A 12,436-nucleotide genomic window follows, 5' to 3' on the forward strand; every position below is an offset into this window, starting at 1 on the left:
TGCCTTTGCCTCTTGAGAGCTGGGATTAAAGGCATATGTCACCACCGTCCAGCAATCTGCAATCTCTAAATACTAAATTTATTTATTTATACACTTTAAGTATTCATGCATGCATGTGCTGTGTGTTGGACACATTTCCCTCCTGTTTCTGACACCCACCTTTCTCATCTCTTTCTCCTCTATTTGTACCCTTTGTTCTAAACAATTTCATAACTTTTTTGAAAAATATTTATTTGTGTGTGTGCATGTATGTGTGTTTGTGTGTGCATGCACGCATGCACACGTGTCTGTGGAGGTCAAAAGAGGGCATAAAATCCCCTGAAGCTAGACTTACAGGGAGTTGTGAGTTGTCTGATGTGGGTGCTTACGGCCACTCTCAATGGTCAACAAGCCTTGCTAGTTTTTAGAGCTGTATGCACTGCATCTAAAGGACTGTGGGAAGGAACTGTGATCTTAAGCTTTCCTTATTTCCATTTGTTGCAGTGCTGGGGACCCAGAGCCTTAAACATATGATGTGAGTACTCCACCACTGAGCCACAGCCTTCGCCCTAGAGAAACTTCTCATTAAGAAGGCAGTTTATAATCCAGACATTGATGAGGAGTCTATACAAAGAAAAGGAATTCAAGATGTTTTCAGCTCTAGCAGTACAATAAAAACAAAATGAAAAGAAATTAACTGTAGATACCACCAGAACAGCTCAGTTATGCAAATAAGTTATTTAAATAATAAAGTTAATTTCTATCCAGTCCAGGACACTGGTGGATCAGGATTGAGTCAGCAACCAGATCCAGAGTCAGCAATCTCCACTGGAACAGATACAGGGGAGTAACTGCTGAGTGAGTGAGCCAGAGCCAGAGTCTTCTGAGGGTCTGGACATGAATCTGGGACCTTCAAGGGAGTAGACCTAAACCAGGACCCCGGTGGGACTGGGCATGAGCCTAGGACCTCCCAGGAACTAGGCTTGAGCCAGGACCTCTGCCAGTCTGGGCGTGAGAGAACCTGGGATCTCCAAGGGAATAGGCAGGAACCTGGAACCTCTGCGGGTCCCATGCATGACTCTGGGACTTTGGAGGGAGTAAGCAGATCCTCTGCAGGTACAGGCACACCTGAGCCTGGACCTCCAAGGAAGTAGACCAGAGTCAGAAACCTTTCCAGGTCCAACTCCAGGGACTTCTGCAGGAGGGGATCCAGACCAGGATTTACAGAAACAGGGCAAAGCTGGCAACCTAGGCCAAAGCAGGCCTGAGACAGCAAACTCCAAGGATCAGAGCAAAGCACAGGAGTGCTGAGCTATCTCAAGGAATACAGAGTAACCAACGGGGCAACTAGAACTGTGACAGGAAAAATCCATCAAGAGGAAATTTCAATACTGAACATCTATGCCCCAAATACAATGGCACCCTCATATGTAAACAAAACACTTCTAAAGCTTAAATCATACATTAAACCCCACACACTAATAGTGGGAAACTTCAACACTCCCCTCTCACTGGACAGGTCAATCAGACAAAAAAGGAACAGAGAAATAAGAGGACTAACAGATGTTATGACTCAAATGGACTTAACAGGCATTTATAAAATATTCCATCCAAACAGAAAAGAATATGCCTTCTTCTCAGCACCTCATGGAACCTTCTCAAAAATTGACCACATACTTGGTAACAAAACAAACCTCAACACATACAAAAAACTGGAATAACCCAATGTACCTTATCAGATCACATGGTTTAAAACTAGAAATCAACAGCAATACTAATTCCAAAAAACCCACAAACACATGGAAATTAAACAATGCTCACCCGAATTATCAATGAGTCAAGGAAGAAATAAAGGGAGAAATTCAAGACTTCCTAAAATTCAATGAAAATGACCACACAACATACCCAAATTTATGGGACACAATAAAAGCAGTGTTAAGAGGAAAGTTCATAGCACTAAACACCCACATAAAAAATTGGAAAAATCCCACACTAGTGAATTAACAGAACATTTGAAAACTTTAGAACAAAAAGAAGCAAACTCAACTATGAGAACTAGACAGCAGGAAATAATCAAATTGAGAGTTGAAATCAACAAAATAGAAACAAAGACAACAATAAAAAGAATCAATGAGACAAAGAGCTGGTTCTTTGAGAAAATCAACAAAATGGACAAACCTTTATCCAAACTAATCAAAAGGCAGAGAGAATATCCAAATTAACAAAATCAGAAATGAAAAGGGGACATAACAACAGACATGGAGGAAATACAGAGAATCATCACATCATATTTCGAATACCTGTACCTCACAAAATTGGAAAACTTAAAGGAAATGGACAACTTTCTAGAAAAATATCACTTACCAAAATTAAATCAAGACCAGATAAGCAAATTAAGCAGACCTATAACTGCTGAAGAAATAGAAACAGTCATCAAAAGTCTCCCAACTAAAAGAAAGCCCAGGACCAGATGGTTTCAGCTCAGAATTCTACAAGACTTTCAAAGAACTAATACCAATACTCCTCAAATTATTCCACACAATAGAAACAGAAGGAACATTGCCAAACCCTTTTTATGAGGCTACAATTACCTTGATTGTAATTACAGAAAGACATTACTAAGAAAGAGAATTAAAGACCAATCTCACTCATGAACATTGATGCAAAAATACTAAATAAAATACTGGCAGATTGAATCCAAAAACACATCAGAACCACCATCCATCATGATCAAGTCGGCTTCTTCCCACAGATACAGGGATGGTTCAACATACAAAAATCTGTCACGTAATCCACCATATAAACAAGCTGAAAAAGAAAAACCACACGATCATCTCATTAGATGCTGAAAAGCGTTTTGACAAAATATAACATCCTTTCATGATAAAGGTCTTGGAGAGAGCAGGGATACAAGAATCCTACCTAAACATAATAAAGGCACTACAGAGCAAGTCAACAACCAACATCAAACTAAATGGAAAGAAACTCCCAGAAATTCTACTGAAATCAGGAACAAGACAAGGTTGTCCACTCTCTCCATATCTATTCAATATAGTGCTTGAGGTCCTAGCTAGAGCAATAAGACAACAAAAAGAAATCAAGGGGATACAAATTGGAAAGGAAGAAATCAAACTCTCACTGTTTGCTGGTGATATGATAGTTTACATAAATGATCCCAAAAATTCTACCAAGGAACTTCTACAACTCATAAACACTTTCAGTAATGTAGTAGGATACAAGATTAACTAAAAAAAAAATCAGTAGCCCTCCTATACACAGATGATAAAAGGGTTGAGGAAGAAATCAGAGAATCAACACCTTTCACAATAGCCACAAATAGAATAAAATATCTCAGAGTAACTCTAACCAAACAAGTAGAAGACTTGTATTACAAGAACTTTAAATCTTTGAAGAAAGAAATTGAAGAAGACATCAGAAAGTGGAAAGATCTCCCATGCTCTTGGGTAGGCAGAATTAACATAGTAAAAATGGCAATCTTACCAAAAGCAATCTACAGATTCAATGCAATGCCTGTCAAAATCCCAGCAAAATTCTTTAAAGACCTTGAAAGAACAGTACTCCACTTCATATGGGAAAGCAAAAAAAAAAAAAAAAAAACAAAACAAAACAAAAAAACAGGATAGCCAAACAACCCTGTACAATAAAAGAACTTCTGGAGGCATCACAATCCCTGACTTCAAACTACTACAGAGCTACAGTACTGAAAACAGCCTGGTATTGGCATAAGAACAGGCAGGAGGACCAATGGAACTGAATAGAAGATCCGGATATCAATCTACACATCTTTGAACACGTGATTTTTTACAAAGAAGCAAAAAATATTAAATGGAAAAAAGAAAAGATTTAACAAGTGGTGCTGGCATAACTGGACAACAACATGCAGAAGAATGAAAATAGACCCATATCTATCACCATGCACAAACTCAAGTCCAAATTTATCAAAGACCTCAACATAAAGCCAGCCACACTGAACCTTATAGAAGAGAAAGTGGGAAATACACTTGAACACTTCCTAAACATAACACCAGCAACACAGACACTGAGAGAAACAATTAATAAATGGGACCTCCTGAAACTGAAAAGCTTCTGTAAAGCAAAGGACATACATGGTCAACAAGACAAAACAACAGCCTACAGGATGGGAAACGATCTTCACTAATCCCACATCAGACAGAGGTCTGATCTCTAAAATATACAAAGAACTCAAGAAATTGGACACCAAAAGAACATATATAATCCAATAAAAAAATGGAGTACAGACCAAACAGAGAACTCTCAACAGAGGAATCTAAAATGGCTGAAAGACACTTAAGGAAATGTTCAACATTCTTAGTCATCAGAGAAATGCAAATCAAAACAACTCTGAGATTCCATCTTATACCTATAAGAATAGTCAAGATCAAAAACACTGATGACAACTTATGCTGGAGAGGTTGTGGGGTAAAGGGAACACTTCTGCATTGCTGGTGGGAATGCAAGCTGGTACAACCCCTTTGGATGTCAGTATGGCAGTTTCTCAGAAAATTAGGAAACAACCTTTCTCAAGACGCAGCAATATCACTTTTATTTATATATCAAAGGATGCTCAATCGTGCCACAAGGACATGTGCTCAACTATGTTCATAGCAGCATTGTTTGTCATAACCAGAACCTGGAAACAACCTAAATGCCCCTCGATCGAAGAATGAATAAGGAAAATGTGGTACATTTCCTTTTCTCATGATCTCTTTATTAGTGATTTATTTATTTATTTATTTTTTTAGCAGAAGAAGCCCTATTCTTCCAATTGAAATGTTATAAAACAGCATAATGAGAAGTTGCTCTACTTGAAGCAGGAACTCAGGTAAGACCAGAGCAAACGCTACCAGATCTTCTCCTGCCTCTGCAGCAGCCTTAAGACTCCTTTGAGGAATACGGCTTTAAAACGTCCAGTTTAAATAAGGTGTACCATTAGTCTATGTGATAGGTTAGTAAAGTAATGATCAAAACTGACATGAGAAAGCATCTTTACTTCTAAAGTAGGGTCCTAGATTTGCTCTGGTCCCATTACCAAAAGCAACAGTTCCTCAATTGTCATTATCTTGAATAGAAGGCATAACCTAGATCATACTGTACATTGAATAAAAGGCATAACCTAGATCATACTGTACATTGAATAGAAGGCATAACCTAGATCATACTGTACATTGAATAGAAGGCATAACCTAGATCATACTGTACATTGAATAGAAGGCATAACCTAGATCATACTGTACATTGAATAGAAGGCATAACCTAGATCATACTGTACATTGAGTCTGTTCTTTCCTGGCTCACACCTTAGCTTGTGGGGGTCATTAAACTTCTCATGACTTCAAACAACTATATTCTGATTTGGAAGTGCCAGCTACTGCTGTGAACATATGTCTATGCAAAGACACAGGGGAAAGTGTTTCACTCACCCAGACCACAAGGACATTCATGAGGTGGTCTATGTGTGTTCGTTTGAAGGTGGACCTTCCGCTGTTCTGCATTAATTTGGTGTCTGGCCCTAAGCAAAACAGGGAGAATTCCATATCTTAGAATCACTGAATATACTCAGAGCTTCAAATAGTGTTGACGTATGCCTTTATGTTCACTTATTCTAAGCTCTTATGTAAATCCAATCAGCGATACACAGAAAGGACCGTGTTTCCTTACTGAGTGTCCCGCACTGACTCCTCTCTTACCAGCACCTCCCATCTGGATTCTCCCTAAGTCAGAACAGGAGTCACCTGGGTGTCCTTGTCCCCCCCTGACTTATTTAGCTAAGGGAGGGAATTTTCTGATAGGAGACACTCTGCTCTCTTTTGAGGAAACCCATTGCTGAGTCAGGCTACATTCAAAGTTCCTGAGAACAGAAGAAAGGAAGTGGTGATGACAGCGATTTCTTTCTGGAGTAGAGGCTTGGGAGCTGAGACTTCTCTGTGGCTGAGAAACATAGATGCCATGTTCCTTTTCCTCACAGACAGTGAGCAAAGGAGCCTTGAATGGCATGGACCTGACTTGCAAACTACTGGTCAGAGACATTGGTAGCAGTGTGAGAGAAAATATTCATAAGGGGGTTTAGGAAGGAAGTGTAAGTAGTGATTTCTCCGGCCTTTTGGCCTCTGACCAGTGGCCAAATGTGTCACTAATGCAGGGGTGCCACAGATGTGCTCATGTGGGGTAGCTGGGTTTTCTGGTTTGTGGGCAAACACCGGGAACACAGAGCATGAGCTGCAGCATTCTATCCTCCACAGGTTTGGGTCTTTGAGAGTTCGAGGCAGTGGAGGGATCACATCTCCCAAGGACTGCAGAAAGACTGGCTTTCAAGAGGGAGGTAGAGATGGTGGCAGCACCGTACACACAACAGTGACGCAGGTCTGCACTGAGTGCCTAGGACTAGGTCTGCACCACGAGACCCTGCACAGAGCTCCCCAAAGTGCATCACTATTGTTACTATGGCTTTGGGGAAAACCTGCTGCTGAACAACTGGACTATCTAGGAGCGGTTTTCCTATGTGTGCATAGCTGCTGATGCAGTGAAGGAAGGAAGTCTACTTTACATCATTTGAGGTGGAAACTGAGCAGCTTAGAAGTTGCCATTCCACATCAAGAACCAAAAACAAGTTCTACTAGGGCTTCCTTGGATTCTTCATCTTCTCCAGAAGGTATTTGTCTTATTTTCCACAGAAGGAGAACTAAGTCTCATGTTTAAGAATGGATGCTGTAGAAAAGACCTCCAGAAATTCAAGTTTATTAATATTCTCTACGCTAAATCTTTCTTGATTCTTCCTACTGTGGTTATGGCTGTGTTAAAGCCTACATTTCAATTATGTCCCAAGAGCTCATTTGTTGAAAGCTTGGTATCCAACAGATGGCGCTATTGAGGTAGTAGAAACTTGAAGGGAAGGGGAGGGAAATGGGAGGCGGTGGCGGGGAAGAGACAGAAATCTTTAATAAATAAATAAATAAATAAATAAAATAAATGCCACACAAAAAAAAAAAGAAAAAAAAAAGAAACTTGAAGGGAAGATTATTAGGGGCATGGTCCTGAAGGCCCCTCCTAGCGTTCCTCTGCATCTCCACTAGCAGGACATGAGCAGCTGTGTCCAGCATGTGCTCTCACTGTGACATATGGCCTTGCTACAGTCCCATGCTATAGGGTCAAGCAACCATGGACTAACACCTAGGAAACTGAGCAAAAATTAAGTCTTTTGTCCTAAAGAGTTAACCTAAGATAGTTTATCACGGGGATAGAAAAGGAACAAAGCTATCAGTGTCTGTTGCCACTAGGGGTGCAGAGTGCAGTAGAGGCTCTTTCCCAGCCATGCCATGAACCAAGAAAATCTCTCACTACATATTGTGGGTCGTGATTCTAAATGACATCTCAATACGGGTCAGTAACATGGTGCTTTTCCCTCCTATGAAGTCTCCATGATATATTTTCTATTATTTTGCATAATGAGCACTGTCTATATTCCCTTTTTATGAGCGTAATCTCTGTGTAATCTTACGTTCACATGCTAATTCTGTTGTACTTTCTCTATATGAACACCCTCTCCTGTGTCCATGTATGGTTGGGAAAACCCATGAATGCCTTATGGTGTTGAAACACAAAGCCGTTCTCTAAGAAAGAAGGAGCTGATATGTTTAAAGCACATTGCCTGGAACAAAGCCACTTTCCCCCTCAACTTCTTCTCTAGGCACTTGTGAGCCTAGCATCAAACCAGCACTAAGCTACTCTTCTGATACATGTTTGAATATTATATCCGAATCATAACTGGGTGGTGAGCAGGCTCTAACGGGTGGGGTCTGGCTCTAGCTGCAGGAAGCATACCAGTATAAATCACCAAACCGTAACACCAGTCTGTGTTCCTGATGATGCAGCCCCGGAGCAGAAGCCTGTCATGGTCCAGGAAGTAGGTGTACCCCAGATAGGTCAGGATTCCGGAAAACTTGTCCAGCTTGTCATTGGGAGGCTCGCACCGAACTTCTCCTGCAGATAAGGAAAGTAGGAAGGGTGCTAGCTCTGTAACCTTGGTGGAATGCTCAGCAGAAAAGCAGGAAACAACATACAACATGTAACACAACAACATATTTTTTTTATTCATTTTTTCTCAGCTACTCCCCCTCCTGCACTCAATTCCTTTAGAAAGCACAAAAATATTTCAGGGCACTAACTAAAACAAAATAACAATTCTGTATTGCTATAGAGCACCGAGAGAAACCACCACAGGGTACTAATCAATATTAGTACTGCCAGGTTAGTCAGTATCAGTGAAGCTGAAGAAATGAAAATATTACTCTAAAGGGAACCACTATTTTTTCTCAAAATAGAAATAGTTGACTTCTTCCTGATTAATAAACATATCCTTTGTAAATATTTTTAAATGTTTACTGGCTTTATTTATTTACTTTGCACGTAAGAGGGGGGACGTATGCAATGGTGCGTGTGTGGAGACCAGAGGACAGCATGTGAGAGCCGCTCTCTCCTTCCACCATCTGGGTCCAGGCTTGGAAGCAGGTGCCTTTATTCTCTGAGCCATCTTGCTGGATCTCCTTTGTAAATATTTATAACATGCTAAAATGACCAAGAAACGTTTTTGAGACAGGACCTACTACACATCCCTGGCTAGCCTGGAACTCATTATGTAGACCAGGCTGGCTCTGAGCTCAGAGATTGTTGGCTCTGTCTCCAGAGGGCTGGGATTAAAGGCTTTTGGAAAACATTGCAGTCTACTTATTGTTTAGAGAAAAGGCTAGTAGCCTTTGAATTACATCCTGTAAGCTTTCTAGTCTGTGCATGTTTCCCCAACACATCTTTTGTTTGTTTGGTTTTAAGGTTTATTTATTATGCATACAGTGTTCTGCCTGCATGTATGCCTTCAGGCTAGAAGAGGGCACCAGATCTCATTATGGATGGTTCTGAGACACTGTGTGGTTGCGGGGAATTGAACTTAGGACTTCTGGAAGGGCTGAGCCATCTCTCCAGTCCCACCCCCAAATATGTTTAACATTATGTGTACATGCTGGCTTTTGTAATCTATATGTTTCTCCTATTATGTTGTGTAAGTTTTCTTCCATGTCAAGGACTATCTATCACCTTGCATATTGTTTAAAATGAGCTGTATAGAATTCCTGCATGGATGTACCATTCTTTATTTAGTCCTCTGGTGATGAACGTTTGGGTGGGCAGCCCACTCATTTCCTGACTCACCATCAAAGGCAGACAGCAGCTTCAGGTTATCCTCCATCTCACAGGTAACTGAAATGGCCTGCTTCACTTTCAGGTTGGTTTCACTAGAGTAAAGGTTCATCAAATGCATGAGACATAAACACAACAATAGCACAGGACCAGCTTGTGCTACTTCGCTGGGTTTTTAGAAAATAAATGTTGCCAGCAGAATACAGGCTAAGGGTTTGCAGTGAGTGCCTCACACTAGTTACACCTGGTTCTCATGGCAGTATGGAGGAGCGGTAACTGTTAGGAACCCGCCCCTCAGACCCTGCACAACATACCTCCACTACTTTAACCAACACTAGAAGTAGCAGTTAGGAATGTTAGGGAGTGGCAAGCATCTGCTCCTTTCAGGAAGATGGAGCAGGTTCTGGTGAGAACTTGCTTATACCTTGGAGGAAACATAGTTCTGGGTTCAAAAATATTTACAGGGTCCATGAAAAGATCACAGTTAACCATTTTTGGATACAAGAATGCACAGAGATAGTAACAACTATAGACTTCAAAAACTTTTGGTTTTTGGGATTAGTCAGGGCTCTTTAGAGGACCAGAACTGGCAGACATATATATATGTATACACACATACATATATATGTATATACACAATATGTATACATATATGTATATATATGTGTGAAGCCAATTTATTAGAGTGGCCTACAGACTATAGCTCAGCTAGCCCAATAATGGCTGTTTCCAAGAGTCAAGAGCAGGAGGCTGACCGGGTTAGTTGATCTTCAGTATACACTGGAATCCCAAATAAGTGGGCGCTAATACTAGTGAATTGAGAATGAGGGTAAGCAGGAAAAGGGTGACCAGTTCCTTCTTCCATGTCCTTTATGTAGGCGGCCACCAGGTGTGGCTCAGATTAAAGGTGGATCTTTCCCACCTCAAAAGATCTGGATTAAAGGTAGGTCTTCACACTTCAAAAAAATTTCGTTAAGAAAAATGCCTCACTGGTGTATCCAGCTGCTTGGGTTATAGTTAATTCTCGATGTAGTCAAGTTGACAGCCAAGACTAGCCATGACAAGTCCATCCACCCCTTGTCAAACCTGTCACACAATCATGCCTTCTCACGACACATTTCATTTACAAATGAAAACGTTAACCAGCTTATAATTATGCCTAACACAATACAGCTATCTCACCTACAACAGCTAGTGCATATATGCTGAGACAGGTCACAATTATATCCAACATTACATAACTCTTCCACATACAGCTGCAAACACATTATAGATTTTAGAATAGGTGGCAATGTCCCTTGAGTATTCTTTTAGTATCTCAAAACTTAATTATGATAATCACTGATATTCTCTCAATTGATGTTATATTGCATGATAAAGAAATTAAGGAAAGAAAACACAAATATCTATATAATTACATTCTTAACTCATGTCGATTGTAGTCCTCATTTCTGTAACTGGCTAAATAGCCTTAGCTGGTGTTCACAGCTACCTTCCTCTACTACCCATTCTGGGTTCTCCAACAGCAAGAACTCAGCAGGTAATCTCTTTTCCTGATGGGTCTGTGCTCTTTGTCATCCTTTCTGTGTTAGGTTATTGTAGTTCCCATTAACTTCAATCACAGGACATGGCAGGACCAAGAGACACCCTAAAAAATCTCCTGCACTCCAGGCATAATCTTCCTTACCTCCATGTGGAGAAGCAATCCAATTTCCCCTTGGTATTCTGGTCGATCACCCCTCCTGACACTGTTGTTCCTTTATCTTAACCTGTTGGCTTAAGGGCATCAGAAGCTCAGAGTGACCAGGGAGAAATCTGAGCTTCCAGTTCAATGGAATGTTTGTTGTGGCTCCTGGCAGGAGTGCTCCCCATTCTGGAACCAAAACGTTTAGGCTGGCAAAACTGAAGGTCATGAGAACAGGAAGCAAAAATGTTCTAGTGGGGTTAGAAATGCTCCCTTTCTAGCACTGACCTCTGAACCCACAAATCCTGACTCAGGAAGAACTCATACCATATACTGGACACTGATTCAAAGAATACACTGCCTTCTGGAGAGCCCTGCCCCAGCTCTCCATGCTGCTGCCACTTAATTGGTGCTGTGTCTTCAAAAGTCCATCCATCTCTAACAGGCCAGCTGCTTATGATGGTGGGAACATGAGAAAGCCAGTGTATTCCATGAACGTGGACCACTGTCACACTTCTCTGGCTGTGAAGTGAGTTCCTTGGTCAGAAACAATACCATGATGGTGGATAAGGCATCCTGTAAATCCAAGGATAGTGGTTTTGGCAGAAGCATTACATGCAGGAAAGGCAAATCCATAACCAGAATAAGATCTACTCTAGTAAGGTCAAAGCATTGTCCTTTCCACAGAGGGAAGTGGTCCAACATAGTCAACCTGCCACCAGGTAGCTGACTGGTCACCCTGGGGAAGGGCGCCCTATCTGGGGCTTTGTGTTGGCAGATCTGGCACTCAGCAACAGTTGTAGGCAGGTCAGCCTGGAGAGTAGAAGTCCATGTTGTCAAGCCCGTGCAGAACCTCCATCTCTGCCATCATAGCCACTTTGTTCTGGGTCTGCAAACTGGCTCAAGTCTGGAAATTAGTTCATTGGCTGAGATTTTTTCTTGCCATGATTGAATGTAGTCTTTTTTTTTCATTTGTTTAAGATTTTTTCTGCTTATACAGATCAAACAAAAATGCAATAGGCTCCTTGTCTTTCATGCCTAGAATCACCATGATTTGATTATCTTGTACCATGAGTTCATTTGAGTCTTATCACCATAAAAATCACTTTGTCTGTGTGCCCATTATGAGTCAGGCTACTGTAGAGATTTCTTTGCTTCTCTTGCACATTTCAGTAACTGCTATCATTTTGCCTTTGGTGATTCAGTGCTGACACCTGGCCCCTGCTACCCTCGGGCCCAAATAAACCCATTGCATTTAATTCATCCGATTGAGCAGCAGCATCTCCAACCCTAAGGTCTGGCACAAGGGAAGCTCTTTAAATGTGTTGCTACCACTCTCACCATTTTGCACTGTGAATGAAAACTCCCGAATAGAAGCTATGTCTGGCTGTGAACAAAAAAATTTCTGGAAGGAGTTTCTGTGTCTGCAGAGACTGATAGAACAAATGGAATTTCATTGCTGTGGAGACATTGGTATTTTGTAGGTTCTGGGGCTAGTTAATTTATCTTGAGCTAGTTTTAGCTTCTGGAACAGTCATGTCTCGC

At 41.0% G+C, this 12,436-nt stretch overlaps 1 protein-coding gene across 1 annotated transcript in view; it reads right to left on the reverse strand.

Moving 5' to 3' along the window:
• Positions 1–12,436, reverse strand: part of LOC142847373 (phospholipid-transporting ATPase FetA) — a 75,238-nt gene that overhangs the window by 36,012 nt on the left and 26,790 nt on the right. Inside the window, exons 9-11 of the mRNA XM_075968079.1 lie at positions 9,220–9,302; positions 7,840–7,998; positions 5,442–5,530 (exon numbers count right to left, since the gene is read on the reverse strand). Coding sequence (XP_075824194.1) covers positions 5,442–5,530; positions 7,840–7,998; positions 9,220–9,302 — 331 coding nt within the window. The remainder of the gene's footprint in view (positions 1–5,441; positions 5,531–7,839; positions 7,999–9,219; positions 9,303–12,436) is intronic.

This window comes from Microtus pennsylvanicus, chromosome 3, assembly GCF_037038515.1.
Source record: "Microtus pennsylvanicus isolate mMicPen1 chromosome 3, mMicPen1.hap1, whole genome shotgun sequence".
Lineage (NCBI taxonomy): Eukaryota > Metazoa > Chordata > Mammalia > Rodentia > Cricetidae > Microtus > Microtus pennsylvanicus.